Source organism: Castor canadensis, chromosome 16, assembly GCF_047511655.1.
Source record: "Castor canadensis chromosome 16, mCasCan1.hap1v2, whole genome shotgun sequence".
NCBI classification, from domain to species: Eukaryota; Metazoa; Chordata; class Mammalia; order Rodentia; family Castoridae; genus Castor; species Castor canadensis.
In genome coordinates this window covers 13,158,761-13,177,771 of record NC_133401.1, presented here as the reverse complement: position 1 = coordinate 13,177,771, position 19,011 = coordinate 13,158,761, and the positions used below count along the sequence as shown (strand labels likewise).

Below are 19,011 nucleotides of genomic sequence, written 5' to 3'. Positions count from 1 at the left end.
ATATCCCTAGGAGTGGTATTATTGCTTGATTGTATGGCAGATCTATTTTTAGTTGAGTGCAGATTTTTAGAAACCCTCTGAAGGAGACATGCACATGGATATATACATACATATATTCTGACAATGGGTCATTACCTAGCGTGTTTATAATAATAAAGTTTATGACTCCTTGTGTTCTTAACTATCCCTACATACAAGAGCAGAGAGTTGCCTATTTATGGATCCCTGCCACAAGCTATAGAGAATGGATATTGAGAAAGATGAGAATTATAACCAGTTATGAAAATTGTAAGCCACCACACATCTCTTCACTTGACCACAATTCTGGTCTTTAAAATGGGGTATATATTCACTGTCTGCTCATACATGGCATTTAGTTTAAGACCACTAGAATTCCCAGATTGTTCAGATTGTGCACCACTTAACTGTCCCACTTTTCTGAGGATTTATAATTATTCATTTGAGAACAAGCAAGTGGTGCTGAAACTCTTATTTTGAGCAGTCAGGCTAATTCTAGATTCATCAGAAATAGCCTTGTCTTCAGAACACATGGGAGAACACTTATTCATGCACTGTACACACATCTGTGTGTGAACACATACATGAATATGCATATATGCCAATTTTGTGTTCGCCTTGCCTTATCTCAAAGTGTTTGTCACCATTACACCCATTTTCAAAAGACATGAGTCTTGTGCCCTAGACTGAATCAAAACCAGACACAGTGTCCTTACCTGGTCATGGACTGTGATGCTGTACTAATCAAGGTGTGCATAGACTATGAAAGTGTAGGCAAGTCAGTCTCTAGCCAGAGATCTTGAAATACCCCTGAAAAGGGATGTTCATGTTACATGAAAATATACTAAATGGTTTAGTTGAGGAAGAAGTGATGTTTTAGAATCTTCTTAAAGGTCTGGGGGGCTCAGCTCAATGTTTAAGAACTTGCTGGAAATTTATGTTCTGTGGGACCTTAATGACTTAAATTTTCTAAGCCTCAGCATGTCACTCATCTCTAAAATTTGTATTAACATTATCCCTGCATAGGTTTGTGATAATTAATTGGAAACATGAGATGCTTTTAATACAGAGCTGACACAAAATAATTGCTCAGTGAATAATAGCTGTTATCTTTATTATTACTGTTCATACTACAGTATGATTTTTCACTTTCTCTCAGTCCAGTTCCCAAGGATTTAACTTTGGAAATGCAAGCATTCTGTTCTGTTTCTTCTCCCTTCCCTATCCACCGAATCTCTACCTTTTGCCCCAATTTTTGTCTTTTCCTTTACCTCATCTCTCCCATAAACCCCTCCCTAACTTTCTTCATTCTCTTTTACTCTCACCTCTCCCTCTAATCCCTCCCTCACCCTGTCCTACTCATTTTTCTCTGCCATGGCTCATCCCAGGCTCAGCGGGGCAGGAAGCTCATGGTATATTTTAGTGGGAGTGTAGTGATTCCTGTTTGCATGCGTGACACTTCCATGTCCTGTGGCATCTGTGCAGACTTGAACTGGAAGTGTTGCATGATGGTGGTGACAAAGAGAAAGAGCTCCATTCTAGCCAGGCCTTCTCCAAGACAGGATCGCTTTCCTGAAGATGAGAGAAGGGAGGGCAGAGGTGAAACCAATTCTCATTGCCACATCATTCCAGTACCAAACTCAAGTCACATTATTTCTTCATATTACTTTTTAATTTTATTAGTATTTAATAGTTGTACAGGAGATACATTGTGATATGTGCTTACAACGTGTATTAGATTTTTCCCCCTCCAATATTCTCCCTATGCCCCCTTCCCACTTCTTAGAACAATTTTAACAGGTTTCATTATTCTATTGTTATATAGGAATACAAAATACATCCACCCTATTCATCCTTTCCTTATGCCTTTCCCCCTCCAACTGGTACCCAATCCTGGAAAAGGCCTGTTTTACCCTCCTGTCTTTCATTTCTTTAAGTGTATATTGATAGTCCAAGGAGATTTCACATTGGTACTTCAGGCTTATATATATCATGATTTAATCAAATTAACCCCCTATTACTTATTCTTTCTGTATCACTCTGCTCTTTTTTTATTCCACATCTTATAGTGCATTATGTTATATTCATATGTCAGTGGGGTGTTTCAATATTTTCCATTCTCTAACATTCTCTTTCCCTTTCCTGCCTCCCATAGTCCCCTCAGACAGATCCACTAATAAAATCATTCTCTCTCTCTCTCTCTCTCTCTAGACATATATAAGTATATATACATATGTATATGTATATTATATATATGATTATGTATGTATTTATGTGTACAATTAACTTATAGGTATTGCTTCCACATCTGAAGGAAAACATGTGACCCTTTACTCATTGAGCCTGGCTTATTTCCCTTGATATGATGTTCTTCAGTTACAATTCACAATAGCCAAGCTTTCAAAACAGCCGAGATGCTGTTTTTGCTCCACAACTGATGAATGGATTAAGAAAATGTGGTATGTATGCACAATGGAATTGTATTCAGCCATAAAAAGAATAAAATTATGTTGTTTGGCAGGTAAATGGATGGAACTCAAGCCACATTCTGTATGGAGAAGGGCTATATGAATTGTGGACTGAGAAACATTTGGTTAAGGTTCTAATTCTCTCTGTGACTGAATTTTCTTATAACATGAGATGGAATGATTCAAGTTGTAGCAAATACACTGTCAAACATAGCTGCTGTGCTCTAATCTCCTTTCTAAGAGTTGGAAGAACTTTATGTGTGACCAAGGAAGATCTCTGACTGACTCTGAGAATTGATATTTCTCATGTCTGAAAAATCATTCTCATCATTTTCCTTTGGCTGAGTACAAATACTTTGTGTTCTGGAGTTAAGGAGTTTGCATCTGGCAAGATGAAGAGTTGAACTGAAATAAGCTTCCAAGGCTAAGAAAATCCGCAAGCTAGCTAGCTGAGATCAAGGGGGGCTGAGATTAGCTGCCCCTGTTCATGTGACCAGTAAACACTGGGCACTTACCCATGGAGAAAGGCATAAAAGCTTCAATCTTCTTAAACTTCCCCTTCTCATCTAGGAAGTGATGGGGATCGAAATTTTCAGGGCCTGGGAAGAACTTGGAGTCAGTCATCAGGGTGCCCAGCATAGTGAGTACCTCAGTGTCCTAGAGAAGAGAAGGAGGACTTAATAAGGCAGGTAGATGGATGAATGTGCTAAAAGTACTGTGTTCATACTGTGGGGAATTAGAGTGCCAGGAGATAAAAAGGAAGGCATGGGAATTAGAGTCCTTTGAAAGGGGAGTTGTGAGATGAATGTCCCTGAGATAGGAAGGTTTTTGGAGACTTTATCTTTGTCTCCTGAGGCATGGAATTTGGGATCAATGAGGTTCATGTTCTCTTAAATAGGATGTTTGGGTGACATGGAGCTTGTGTCTCCTGGGGGGAGGACTTTGGTGTATATGAGCCTATACCTTAAAAGACAGGAAGATGACAGAACTGGGAAATTGATTTGCCCTGAGTCAGGAAGTTGTGGACATAGTGTTGATTCCTGAACACTATATCAGGGCAGACATGGAAATCAGTAGATTTTGAATGGAATGGTTGAAGAAATTTGGTGGTTGAGAAAGTCATTGACTGAGGATGTAAGAACAGGGTGGAAATTTTCTAAGAGAGAGAGCATGCTGGAGTCCTAGGCAACTGACTGACAATCCCTTTAAGCAGAGCAGGGCAGCACCTTAGGTATGAAGAAACCCCGAAATCTGGTGTCCTTGGTGACCATGCGTGCCAGGCCCATAGCAGACATGCCTCCGTATCTCAAGGACTCATGAATCACTGCCTCTGTGTAGGGCATCTTGATGTGGTCCTCAAACTTGGGCTGCCGGTCCCTGCCAATCACCCGGTCAATCTCTTCATGGACCTTGGCTGGAGGATAAGGATAGTGTGTTTAGATATCTGAGTATATCAGAGAAGAGGATAGCCCAAATAAATAACATTGTATGTATGATATACCCATACATAAACCATTCAGAATGGATGTTGGTGATAAGTATTTTCTGGCCGGTTTATTGTTATACTTTTCAGGTCAAAATCATGGGAAATCAAAGGGAGGAATCGAGGCAATGGTCTGAGGGAGGGGGAATTTGGCATTCAGATATCTTTGGAAGAGTCATTCTCTAATCAGTTCAGACACTTGCAATATTTTTAACTAGTATTTGTCACATAATATACCCCATATTTGCATAGTAAGGTATATCTGAGGGTCCACAGTCCAGGGACATCAGAGGAGTTGGGAGTCTGTGGCCCCCACTTTCCTGTACCCTTTCGCCTTACCTGCCACATCTGGGTACTTCATGAGCAGCTGAAAGCAATAGCGCAGATTTGTGCTCACTGTTTCTGTGCCCGCAAAGAAGAGTGTCAATGTGATAATCACCAGGTTCTTCACATAGAACTCTGTGTTGGGGTTATTCTTCTCCTGAAGGGAGAAAGGCCTTTTGATTGAGCTTACTCCACATGTCATTGGGGTCATTCTGGGTTTTTTGCTTGGACCCACCTCTCTTCAGTCTAGACTTAAGGCAAGAAGATGTAATCTAGATCTGCCAGGCTATCTCTAGATTGCAGTCCTTATCCCAGGCTGTTGACTCTGACTGAACTGCTCTTATCATGTTCTTTTCCTGGGTGATTATCTGTCCTTTAATTATCAACTTAGTTCTCATTTTTCAAACTGAAGGAATATTCAGAAAGAGCGGGAGAGAGCATGTGTATGAGTGTGAAAATGGCAGTCAGAGATGTCAAGATGCAGTGTCAGTGCAAGAGACATATATTTTATGAGTCAAAGGCACAGAATTTTGTGTAATAGCTTCCTATCCATTCTGAAACGTCTTGAAACTTCCTGAATAGGAATCCCTTCATTGATCTTTTGACTTGTAGACTAAATATAGCTCTATCCCTTTCCGTACAGATGGGAGACTCTCATGCAGGTGAGAGTTTGCATCCTTCAGTGTCACCTAATAAAGCCTATCCCAATCAGTGTATCTGATAACCAGGCTAGGAAATGTAAGAGATCATAGTAACCTTTAGAGACAGAGAGACAAAGGTTTGAGCCAAATTCCCCTGCTTCTTTGGTGTGTGTCTCCAGGCAAGTCACAAATACTCTTTGGAATACTTATTGGAATATTTATTCTTTGGTTTATATGGGGTTATTTTATAACATGTTCATGATTTATTGTGGTGCCTGACTAATGATAGTGGTAAGGAATTTGTTGCTGTAATGGTTTGCTTGCCTGTGTCCTGCTTTCAGTAGGATGGAACAGTGATAGCTAATGTGATTGGCATAGTGAAGATTATTGTGATTAGGCCAATTCAAATGGATCCTTTTTTATCCTCTCCTTCCTAGCATGATTTCCCTCTGTCTGGCTTTTGATATCCCCACTCAGGCTGCTTGGGTGCACCTCCTGCATGCGGATGAGAAAGGAGTCGATGACATTCCTTGGAGAATTGGGATCCAAGGTTTCCTGGTTCTGCTCCACCTTCTTGATTATGAATGCTTCCAGTTCCAGCAGCTTCTTAATGGCCTGTTGCTGTGGCCCTGGCAGGTGATTCATCACAGAATAGAACATCTCATAGAGCTGGTTTTGGGGAGAGAGGACATTAAAAAAAAGGCAAATGTCAGTAGATAGCATACAATCTGTCTTGAGGCAAGCTCAAGACAAGAAATGCACCGAGTTCAAGGTATTTCTCCATGTGTTTAGGTATTTGGTGGGGCTGGATGGCATACACAATTGTATATGTGTGCTTAGTATGGAGGGCTATTATCCAAAGTTTAGGGGAGATGGATTGAGACACACATGCAGCTTTCAGTCATTCAGATGAGGAAGGATTAGGACACATTTAAAGGTGTTCTGATATACAAATAAGATTCACATAGATGGATTTCAGGTGCTGAGCTACTCTGGTGGGCTACCATGGGCTTTACCTATCAAGATGTTTAGGAATTCAGGTAGGCTTGGCTGTATTAGCTGTCCAGGTACTTTTAGGTTTTAAATTAAGGGATGCTTTATAGGTTTTAGATATTATAATGAGGTCATGATTCAGGTGTTAACATGGGGAATAACTGTTCAAGTACAGAAGTGCTGAGGTCAAATGATTTTCCTGGCCCATATTTGGTAGTGCCAGCTATTCAAGTATTCAGAAGGGGCTGTTATGTTCACTTGTCAGTGTTAGTACTTCCAGATGGACTAAATAAGGAGTGTCTGTAAAAATTAGCGTTAGTTGGGTGGTACAGCATTCCTCTTGTATTAAAGCTGATGAGAAGCAGATATTTTGCATTCAGAAACCTTTGGGGGATTATATTTTGAGCTATCCAGGTGTCCTTTGTTGGCAATAATGGCGCCGATAGGTTTCAGTTCTTACTGCACCCTTAAGCTTCCGCTTTCCAGGGTCACAGTTCTGCCTCAAGTCTAGCTTGAATCCTCCTTCTGCCCCCAACCTCCAATCAGCATGAACCATAAGATCCTAACCAATCAGGTCATGCTGAGTCTCACTGAGGGGTATTTAAGCCCTTGCCCCTCCTGCTTCTCTCTCTTGGCTCTCTGCTCTCTCCCTCTCCCACCCAGCAATAAAGAATCTCTTGGTCAGATCACTCCTCTCCACGTGGTCGCTTTTGTGGCCTATATTTCCTTACATCCTTGGTAATGGAGTTTTTGGACTCCTAACCTAGGTCTGGTTCTGAGGCAATTGCTCAGTTGTCCAACATGGGGGTTTATTTGAGGAGAACATGTCTGGAAGAGTAATGTGAGACTAAGCTGTCAGCTTCTGGTAAGAGCCTGGTAGAGTCAAACTGGGATAAATCACCTGGCCTGCAGATGAAGACATAAACTGCATGAGTCCCAGCATTCTTTTCAGAAGTGACAGGAACTCTTCATCCTCATAGTCAAAGCGGTCCCCAAAGACAATGGAGCTAATGATATTGCAGACTGCTTTGCTCAGGTAGAAGGTGGGATCAATGTAGGCACCTATGAGGGAGGTTGGGGTCAGGAAGAAACAGGTATTGGAAAAGACAGAGTCAAGTGTAGGTATGATTCCAGTCTTAGATTTTAAGGACACTTCCACAGTGATGAGCAAATTTCCAATCCCAGATGCCAGTTCTTGTAAGCATAGACATCTTTAACCCATTCACTTCTTGTGCCACAACATGCATGTCCTTCCCATTTGTTCCTTTTATTCACCTTCTCAAGCATTCATAGTCTCCTTACTCACCTCTTGTATCCTGCAGCGTCTCCTTAAGGAAGCTTGCTTCCTCCTGTATTCGCTCTTCGATGCTACGCTTGCCCATGCCAAAGTCACGCAGTGTGGTAATGCAGAAGCGTCTAAGTTGTTTGGCATGATCCTCATTGTTATGTCCCAATCCTGGAGAAGTCAGTATTAGGAGTAGGGAAAAGTCAGAGATCAGCTGAGTCAGGCCATTTCCCACCCTGGATGGGGCTCCCAACAGGGACTGATTCAGACAAAGGAGGATAAATAATGAAAATGGATAAGTTCATAAGAGTTATAAACTTATTGGAGAGTCAGGTTAGTGAATTTGAGGCATGCAGTACCCACCTGTTTGCCATAAAGTGGAATAAAACATATGGAGGGCATCTGCTTACTGAGGTGAGTGAGTGTGGATGAAGAAGTTCATTAGTGGACACATAAAGACTCTGAGAAAAACAGAGAATTTGGGTAGTAGAATACAGAGTGAAAAAGCATAGCCCAGCAACAATCACGGTGCTGCATGATGGTGGCAGCAGTGGAGGTACAGGGAGAGAGAGTACAAGTTAGTACCATTACACAGGATTTTGGACCACCCTGCATAAACGTGATTTAAATATGCAATAAACTTGAAACCTACAAAATAGACTGGTGCTGGGAAGTTCCCTGCACTTACCAGCATAGTGTCATGGTGGTATAATCTGGAGTTATCTTGAGAATGCTTGTTTTTTACTATTACTCTGGGAATCAAAGATTCCTACATTTTAGTATCTCTGGTTTCATGTGGCAATTTTTCTGCAGTGTCTCAGTGGGTGACTACTTTGAGAGTCCAGTTGGCACAGGGGAGACCCTATGACACAAACCCACTGAGAAATATATATATATATGGTGGGAACATGAATTGTGATGTACAAGAGAACAGGAGAAAATTCTTCTTTAAGTCTGATAATTTGTGAAGCCAGCTTCAGGTATCCAGGGGGCAAACACTCATGTATGATACCATGTGGGACCTGTGTTTCATAACATCAGAGACATGGATGATGGATGGCATGGACCGGTTTTCACCCCACACACAGTACAGGTAGATCCTTCTACAAAGTCTCTCCCTGCTCATATTTGTGTTCAGGGATCATTGACATGCTGCAGTTCCCAGTGTTGGTACTATACTGGATTGTGAAGTGCAATGGCTCCAAAGGGAAATGCTGACAGATGAGTTCCTTAACATGCTAGTTTGTAGATGCATCACAATATTAACATTTGAACACTCTAGAATACTCATCCTAAATAACTCAGCTATGTATTCTATGTTCTGCCTTAACTCATTCTGTTGTTCAAGGCAGCTGAGATGTATTCCAATGGTTCTGGCCAGAAACAACTACTGATGGTCACCTTGTGAGTACTACAAAAGAAAGAAAAATGGAGTGAATAACTTCCAACATTTGCTATCTCCAAGGGTTGGCAGCCTAAAAAAGAAGAAAAGAAACTCTGAATGATCTAGGTTGTAAACATTCACTCTTGTCTGAACTATTGAGCTTCTTTACAAAGAAGAAAATTTTTTATTAATACAGTTTATGAGGAATTGTGACCACACTCTCCTCTTAAAGGACTTTGAATAAAATAAAAGAGTCATCAATCCCTTCAGATGTGCAAATCTTAAGGTAGAAATTGGAAAAATGAAAATGGAGGGCAATATGACTCCTACAAAACCTCACAATTCCTCAAAAAGTGAATGCAAAGATACTAACATGGCTGAAAAGTGAGAAAGAACTCAAAATTCTATTATTAAAATGATCAATGTCCTCAAGGAGGATTAAAACAAACAGAAGAAAGAAGTAAGGTAGTCAATTCAATACCAGGATGAGAAAGTCATCAACATGTATAAGAAACTCAGCAAGGGTAATGAGAATGTAAAAAAAAAAAAAGAGAGAGAGAGAGAGAGAGAGAACCAAACAGGAATGTTGGAAATGAAAAACTGAATAAATCAAAGAAAAAGACAGTAGAAGTCATCATCAATAGACTATATCAAGCAGATGGAGGAATAGGGATTGAAAACACAGTTGAAGAAATACTACATTTGGACAGAAGTAATGACAAAATACCTAACAAAGCACAAACACAACTTTTCAGAATTCTGGGACATGATCAAGAGCTGAAGAATCCATTGGGTTGAAGAAAGAGCTGAATCAAACTAAAACACACTCAAATAAATTACAGCAATTTCCTCCAATATAGGGAAAGATGTAGATATCTAAGTACAAGAGGCATTTAGAACCCCAAAAACACAAGACTAGATAAGAACCTCTCCATATCAAATTATAGTTTAAAAAGCCAAGACTCAGAACAAAGAAAGAATATTGAAAGCTGAAGTAGAAAAATTTCAACTTATTACAAAAGTAAAACTATCAGATTTACAAAAGTAAAATCATCATACCTCACAACAGATAACCCATAAAACAGGAAAACATGGAATGATATATTTCAAACCCTGAAAGTAAATAAATGACAACCAAGATTAGATTACTATATCTAACAAAGTTTTCCATTAAGATGATCTTCCAAGATAAAATTTTCCATAATAAGCAAAACCTAAATTTATTTACTAGCATGAAGCCAGAATTTCAGAAGATATTTAAGGAGGTGCTATAGACAGATGAGAAAGACTGATAGTCACAAACATGACAGCTCAGGAAAGAATAAATTTCAAGAGCGGAACAGAAGAACAAATGAAACTCAGGAAAGAATCCAACATGTTTAACTCTTTAAGCCAGAAAACATTCAAGATGCATAAGGGAGAAAAAAAGAACAAGCATACTGTAATTGACCCAACCCCCCCCAAATCCACAAGGAATCAGAAAATACCTCTCAATAATAAACCTAAATGTAGATTGGTTGATTGAATTAAGGAAACAAGATCCAACCATTTGTTTTCTGTAAGAGACATGCCTCCTGATCAAAGACACACATAGACTGAGCATGAAAGATGGAACATGATATACAAAGCAATGGGAAACCAAAAGCAAGCAGAAGTCGCTGAGCACATATCTGACAAAGTGTGCTTGAAGCCAAAATGGTTCTGAAGAGATTTATTTTGAAGGGATTATATGAACACATATATACTTACTGGGCATAAAAGGGCACATAAGACATACATGTCCAGCCAAAATAGTAGAGGTTGACATCAATGCCACAGTTTTGTTGATGTTTGTCAACCAGACCAAAAAATCAACAAACTTCATAGTTAAACTGCACTGTAGATCAAATGGCTTAACAGACATTTATGTAATATTACATCAGACATAATTAGAATACACATTATTATCAGAAGATCATGGGACTTCCTCCAAAATAGATCCCAGGTTAATCTATGAAGCAATGGAAGAAAATAAGACATCAAAGGCAGAGACACTATAGAAGATGCACAAACACATGGATATTGAACAAAATACTTTTGGATGATCAATGGGTCATTGAAGATACCAGGGAGAAAATTTAAAAGTTCATAGAATCAAGTGAAAATGAAGATACCACATACCCAACTTTGTGGTACACAAAAAAGACAGTTTTCAGTGGGAAGCTTATTACTACTAGTGCCTATATTAAAAAAAACAAAGGTATTAAATAAATAACTTAGTGATATTCATCAAACTCTTAGAAGAAAAAAACAAACCAAGCCCAACTTCGTAGATGGGATGTAATAATAAAAGACAGAAATTAAGGAAGTGGAGATAAAAAACAATGCAAAGAATTGATAAAATAAATAGTTGATATCTTGAAAGATAAACAAGACTGGTGATCCCATAGATGATGCAACCCCTCAAAGAAAAACCAGAGAAGAACCACATTAATGAAAGATGAAAAGAGAGATATTAGAACATACACCAATGAAAAGCAGAGTTTCATTAGGGACTCTTTTGACAGAATGTATTTAAATATATCAAAAGTTGAGAAGATAGGCAACAATTTCTAGATACATATGACTGATTAAAATTGAACTAAGAGGATAGAAACCACCTAACAAGATCTATAAAAAGCAATGAAGTAGTAATAAGGAGTCTTCCAACAAAGAGGAACCCAGTCCAGTGGATTCACTAAAGAATTATGCAGATCTTTAAAGAAGAAATAACATTAATTTTATTCAAACTATTCCATAAAATAGAAAGGGATGACATGCTACAAAACTCATGCTATGAATCCAGTGGTACCCTGATAGCAAAACCATATGCAGATACACATAGAAAAGAGAAAATTATAGAACAATAACCTTGATGAACATAAATATAAAAGTCCTTAATAAAATACTACAAGCTGAATGTAACAAACACATCAAAAAGGATCACACATTACAATTAAGTTAGTTTTATTCTAGGGGTGCAAGGACAGTCCAACATTTACAAAGGAATAAAGGTAATACATAGCATAAATAGACTCAAGGACAAAAATTAACATGATTATCTCCATAGAAACAGAAAAAGCCTTTAACAAAAGTCAACATTTCTATGATAAAGCTCTGAAGAAACATAAAAAGAGGACATACCTCAATATAAAAAAGGCTATGCATGACAAAACTCTAGCCAATATTGTGCCAAATGGGAAAACACTGAAGTATTTTCTTTTAAAATCAGGATTGAGTCAAGGCTATCTACTCTTCCTGCTCGTATTCAACACGGTGCTAGAATTCTTAGCCAAAGAATAAGGCAAGAGAAAAATATAAAAATAGGAAAAGGAAATGCTCAATTAATCCTATTTATAGACTGCATGATCCTATACTTAAAAAATCCTAAAGACTGCACCAGAAAACTATTATATGTTAAAAGCTTTAGAAAAGTAGCAAGATACAACAATTAGCCTACAAAAATCTGTAGCTTTTCTATATACCAATAACAAACATGCTGAGAAAAAATTCAGGAAAACAATCCCATTCATAATAGTCTAAAAAAAATACCTAGGAATATATGTAGCCAAGGAGGTGAAGGACCTCTACAATGAAAACTATAAAATACTGAAGAAAGAAATAGAAGACACTAAAAGATAGAACTACCTCCCATGTTTATGAATCTGAAAATTAACCTTGTGAAAATGTTATATTACTGAAAGTGATTTAAAGACATGATGAAGTCTCCATCTACAAATCACACATCTGCAATAAGCAATCCCAATGACATTATTCACAGAAATAGAAAAACAATACCAAAATTCATATTTAGGCAGAAAGGATGCAAAATAATCAAAAGCAATCCTGGACAAAAAGCAATTCTGGATGATTCACAAGACCTGGCTTCAAATTATATAGAGTTGCCATAACAAAAAGAGTGTAAGCCAGGATACAGAAAAGACATCTGCACACCCATGTTTATAGCAGCACTATTCACAATATCCAAGATATGGAATCACTGTAAGTGCCCATCAAAGGATGAAGTGATAAAGAAAATGTATATATGCACACAAGGGAGTTTTATTTATTCACAAGGAAGAATGCAATTGTCATTTGCAGGAAATGAATGGATCTGGAGATCATATTTTTGAGATAAGCCCATCCCCAGAAGCCATGTACTCACTCATTTGTGGATATTAGACCTAAAATTATGATTATCAAGATGATGGTGATAGTAATGATAATAATAATAGCAACAGCAATAACAATAGGACATGAACATGAACACAGAACTGTTTGGGGATCAATGGGAGGGAAGAAAGGGAAAAGAATACCAAGGGAGTGAAGAGGATTTAAGTATGCTACGTATGTATACATGAAGATAGCATAATGAAACCGACCAAATACTGTTTGAAAAGGATGGGAAGGAGAGACTGGAGGAATGGGAATACAATGCAGGGGGTGAACTTGTTTGAAGTACATTGCACACAAGTATAGAATCATCACAATGAAACCTCTTCATATTATTAATGTTTGCTAATTCAAAATATAATGAAACTATTAAAACCAAACCAAACCAACCAAACAACAAATGCTGGCAAGTCTGCCAGGGGTAAAGAAACCCTTTTACCTCTATTGGTGGTATTGTAAATTAGTGCAGCCACTATGGAAATCAGAATGGAGATTCCTAAAAGAACTAAAAATTGAACTACTATGTGATCTTGATATACTGCTCCTGGTCATATATTGAAAGGAATCAAAGTCAGCACACAATAGAGATTCTTGTATATCCATATTTATTGCAACTTTATGCAGAATAGCCAAGATACAGGCTCAGCTGAAGTACCCATAACTGATGAATGGAGAAAAAAAAGTCATATATATACACAAAAGGGTGCACTATTTGACCATAAAGAATAATGAAATTGTGTTATTTGCTGGGAAATGGATGGAACTTGAGTTCATCATGTTTAATACAATAAGCCAGACTGAGAAAGACCTTATTTTTTACTTCTTACCTTTACTTCTGTTTTCTTCTGTTACCTTGATATTGTTTTTAAAAATTAATTTAATTTCTCAAATTTTTGTTATTTTTTAACTGTTTAGCTTGTTCTGTATTATTTTTACACTAGTCTTTTCTGTTGTTGGTGTTGTTTTTACTTGGATTTACTCTGTTTATCTGGTTTTCTTTTGTTGTTGTTCTTGTTGTCTGTCTGTTTTCTTCCCTCTCTTTGGTTCTAATGATCAATATTAGCACTTTTATTATGTTATAGTTGTGTGCTGTGATGATGAAATACAGTCCCAGCTTAGATGAGAGGTATTTTACTGTTACTCCAGCCAGGACTCAGTCCTATTTGAACCTTCCAGACACTGCAAATGAAAGAATAGGGGAAATAGGTAACGTAGTGCATTCCTGTAGTTCCAGTGCTTGGGAGGCTGAAGCTGGAGTATCATGAGCCTCAAGACAACTCCTTAACCAGGGCACTCTGGCCTGCACAGCAAGATCCTCATAGAAAAAATCAGGGAGATAAAAGCCCCAAGCTAATGACATGGACTCACGTAGTCATGGTTATGGGTACTTAAAGCCCCACTGCTAGATATTTTCATGATGTCAACAGTATAGAGAAATAGCACCGTGATGTGGACAGCAGAACTATTAGGACAGATCACTCTCATACCATATCAGATGACTCATTGATGACTAGATTATATATCCCATGTATTGTTCTGTGTACATCATATCTACCCAAACTACCAGGGGGAGATCACTCTTGCAAGATCTCCAGAGAAAGTCTCCAACACAGAATGTAAAACACCAAAAAGTCACTAATCCCAGACAAAATACTACAGAGAAACTATACTAAGAAGTTAATTTGGAATTAAACACAACATTACACAACAAATTGATGCCCCAGGACACACATAAAAGTGGAATAAGTAGTCATATCACCACATGTATGATATGTGATTTCAATCTCAACACTGAAATACAAGAAATATGAAAAATAAAGCATCATGACAACTCCTAAAGTTCAGAATTCTCTACTAACTGATTTCACAGGTATTGAAGTAGATAAAATACCAGACAAAGAATGACTTTTTTTGGAAAAGCTCAATAAAATCCAATAGGATGCATGTTGGAGACCATGTGGTATAATAAATATCAGAAGTTCATGAACTTGTGGCCAGATTGCCTGGCAGACTGGGCATCTGGTTATAGGGTGTGATACTGCAGGCGATGTCTTCCCAACATTATTCTAAGAACCATGAATTCCTTGCATGTGTGATTGTTCTAGCAATCAATAGTGTTACGTGCTGTTTTTCAGAGCACAGAAATTTAAAAATACATCCTGTTTTGCCCAAAGTTAACTATTAAACCACATATGCTTCATAATCAATAGCTATACACAGCAACTCAATAAATACTGAGGGAGTTGAGCACTCTGGGTCTGAGTCCTTTCTCAGATCCCCAGCCTTCCCCTTTGTTTCCAAATTTCATGATGACTCTGAGTCTTTCTTTTCAATGCACACTCCCTCCCTTTTCTCTCTAGGTCTGTGGCAGATGTAAATAAAAATTTGAATAAATAAAGGAAGGCATTTACCTATAAGACAGTAATTCAATAAAGAGAGATTTTGAAAATGAACCAAACAGATACCTTGGAAATGAGAAGTTAAGTCAGAATAAAACTCACATGTAAGCTTCACCAAAAACTTGATCAGATAGAAAACAAAGAATATTAGGGCCTAAAGACAAGACTGAAAAATTATCACATACATGTAACAATAAAGAAAAAATAAGAAAGAATGAATAGAGTACACAAATACCTGGGATTCTGTGAAAAGACCAAATATACACGTAACCAGGATAGACAAGGAAGAAAAGCTACAGGCTGAAGGTAAAAGAAAACTATTTAGTGGAATAGTAGTGGAAAATTTCCCAAATATTGGGAAAGACATGGACATCCAGGTATAAGAAGCATTTAGGATGCAAAATAGATACCCCCAGAAAATAACATCTTCACAGCACACATCTTCCAAATGTACAGAACAAAGAAACAGTGTTAAAAGCTACAAGAAAATAGTACCAAGTTGCATTTAAATGAAAACCCATTGAATGAACTGCAGATTTCACAGAAGAACCCCTAAAAGTCAGAGGGCATAGAATGATGTATTTCATTTCCAGCCTGTATTACAATACACAGTAAAGTGATCATTCATAATCAAAGAAGACATAATGACCTTCCAAGACAAGAATAATAAAGGACTTCATGATCACCAAGCCGGCATTACAGAAAATACTTAAGAGACTCCTACACTTATAATAGGAAGAAAGATATATTAATTCATTACAGCATGGGAAAGAATAACCTCACAAGGAAACAGATAAGCAAATGAGAAAGAATGAATATTACTGACACAGTAAACCATCAAAACTCCAAGATCAACAACAGAGCAAGAAAAAATACAGAATATTAAAAAAAGTCAGAAGAAAACAACAAAATGAGAAGAATAAGCACTTGACTTTCAATAAACATGAATGGAAATTGTCTTAACTTTATAAATAAAAGATACACTGTGGATTGGATTAAAATGCAAGATGCAACACTGTATTCCCTCATGAAACTCTTTTCACCAGCAAAGACATATACTGACTGAAAGAAATAATTAGATATCCCTAGTAAAAGGAATTCAAGCAGCAGGAGGAGCTAAATTCATATCCATAGAAACATATTTAACTAATAATGAGTTAGAACAGATGAAGAAGGTTGATAGAGAGTACAATTATCAAGAAGATATAATAATTTAAAATATATGCACTAAACTTCAGGGCAAACAAATGTATTTCAAAAACACTACTAGATATAAAGGGAGAGACAGATCCTAATACAATGATAGTGGGTAACTTAAATAGCTCATTCTAACATGTACATAGATCATTCCGACAAATATGAACAAAGAAGTATTGGATTTATATTTTAATATAGATCAAATGGAGTTAACAAACATCTACAGTATATTCCATCCAACAGTTGCAGAATACACATTCTTTTCTCAAAGGCACATAGCTTTTTTTCCAAAATAGGTCATGGTATTCCCCATAGTTATTGCACAAGGAGGGAGGAGATAAAGTACTATTTCCCAACTTCCAGTATCAGAGATCTGAACCTTCCAGTGCACTCATTCTCCTTCCTTTTGAATAATGACTTGCATATCCACTAAGCTCTTTCCCCAAGAGACAAGCTATGCCACACAAACATCTTGTTTCAGAAAATAGGAACCCACTTGATCCCAAACCTCCTGCCTCAGGAGACACAGATGACATCTCTCAAATCCTTCCTGTCTCAGGGACTTAACCTCAAAACTCCTCCCTCACAGAACTGTAACTCAAAAACATCCTATTTTCTTCACCTGGGGCTTTCTAATTCCCTGTGCTATGTACTCTGTGCTTTCAGCACACTCATACCTTAACCTGCCTTATAAAATGCCCATTTCACCTTCCTGCCAGGCACTTAAAACTTTCCTTACATCGGGCTCCCTATGACAGACCCCATAAGTAGTCTCAAACAATTTAAATAATTGAAATAAATTCTTGTATATGATCAGTCACAATGGAATAAAACTAGAAGTAAAAAGAAGAAAATCTACAGACAGAATACAAACATACAGACATTGACTAAATACACTTTGGAATAAACCATGGGTTATTGAAGAAATCAGAGGGGAATTAAAAAAATTCCTAAAATCAAATAAAAATCGAAACACAACAAACATTCCAGAACCTGTGAGATACCACTTAGCAGTACTAATTGTGAAATTTATAGCCATGTTGTTTATATTTAAGAAACAAAGAGATCCCAAATAAATTACCTGATGATGCATTTCAAGGTACTAAAAGAAAATTAATGAACTAAACACCAAATCAGTAGAAGGAAAGACATAATAAAAATCTGGGCAGATGTAAATGAATTGGTGTTTAAAAGAACAATGTAAAGGATCAACGAAAAACAGTTGACTCTTTGGAAAAAAGCAACAAAACCGAAAAATGTTTAACTTAATTAAAAGAGATGACAGAGCTAATAAGAGGTGAATTGAGACACTGCAAAAGATATTACTGAGATTCCAGGGATCATTCGGCAATATTAGGGGAAACTAGGGGGTAGCAGGCAATATTTTGAAAATAAGATATCAGTAATTGTGAAATCTGAAATAAAAGGACAAAATTCTGGGCACACATGACCTACCAAAATTGTTACAAGGGGATAGTTATGAACCAGGGAGAGGAAAGAATGAATGGGGTTGTGGAAAGACAAGTAGCCAAAGGACACTGCACCATCTTGAGGGCCAGCTGGGTTGGGGAGGGAAGGAATAGTGAAGTGAGGCCTGAAGTCCACATGTCCACATTTCCCCACACTGGGACGCACTCACCAATGCCTTTGATGAGATTGTGGAAGATGGCCAACCTGCCTCGTCCGCTGAATTCCTCAGCCTGATCCACCAGGGCTTCCTTAAGTGCCTTGTATCCACACAGCACCACGAACCGTCGAGGACCAAGGTATATGGTGAACACGGGACCATAGGTCTTACTGATCTGATGGGCATGGATGGGAGAAGTTAGAGGGGACACTGCCTGAATTAGTCCAGTATGCAGAAGCCAGGTACTTGATACATTTCTCGGTGGTTTTGACAGTGAAGAGACTGAACATCCCAACCACTGCTCTTTCCTCCTTAGGAACTGCCTGCTGAACCTTAAAAAGTGCCATATCCTAAGATTCTGTATTATCCTGATCAATATCCTTCCACAAATCCCCAGACAAATTTTGTAACCCCCATGCAAACCCATCTCCCCTCCATTTCCTGTCCATTGACACCTTTATGATGGAGGTGTAAAACTCTGTCTTCAGCTGCAGGTAGTTCCCGATGAAGGGCAAGGGTGCTGGCCCAGGAGGAAGCTTCCCAGAGAGCTTCTTCTGATACCATACAGACTTCAACACCATTACACTCAGGAAGGCTACCACAGCCAAGAGAAGTAGCCCTAAAGCCATCGTGGAGGCAGTAAGGGTGACAGGAAAATGGTGATGGCTGAGATGGTTTGACTTTATATCTGTGGAATAGAAGGGTGGCCTTTGGTCCTGATTTTATGATTGTTCCATTGCACCACCAAATCTCATTTCCCAATATCCACCCTCCCGGGGTTGTGAAACCTGCATTCAGGGAGGAGGAGGAAAAAAACCCGGGCATATCTATAAGGCACTAGGGCTTCAGTATGAATTTCCAGTGCTGAAGAAAGAGGTACCTGAGGCTTTTGGGTTAACCTTGGCAGGAGTTCAACTCCAGATCTAAAGATTCTGGAGTGTTTGCATGAACGAGAGCCTGAGATTTGTGTTTGGATTCCAATACTGAGAAACGATCTTACA

General features: G+C 38.1%; 1 protein-coding gene across 1 annotated transcript; it reads right to left on the bottom strand.

The window, feature by feature from the left end:
• Window positions 1-1,107: 1,107 nt before the first annotated feature.
• On the bottom strand, window positions 1,108-18,688 carry LOC109678687 (cytochrome P450 2A5-like). The gene is made up of 9 exons (XM_020154159.2): window positions 18,466-18,688; window positions 18,023-18,185; window positions 7,234-7,383; window positions 6,829-6,989; window positions 5,427-5,603; window positions 4,309-4,450; window positions 3,713-3,900; window positions 3,002-3,143; window positions 1,108-1,590 (listed from the first exon to the last, which is right to left on the bottom strand). Exons 1-9 carry the CDS (start codon window positions 18,637-18,639, stop codon window positions 1,409-1,411), a joined length of 1,479 nt encoding a protein of 492 aa, XP_020009748.2. The 5' UTR covers window positions 18,640-18,688; the 3' UTR covers window positions 1,108-1,408.
• Window positions 18,689-19,011: the final 323 nt, after the last annotated feature.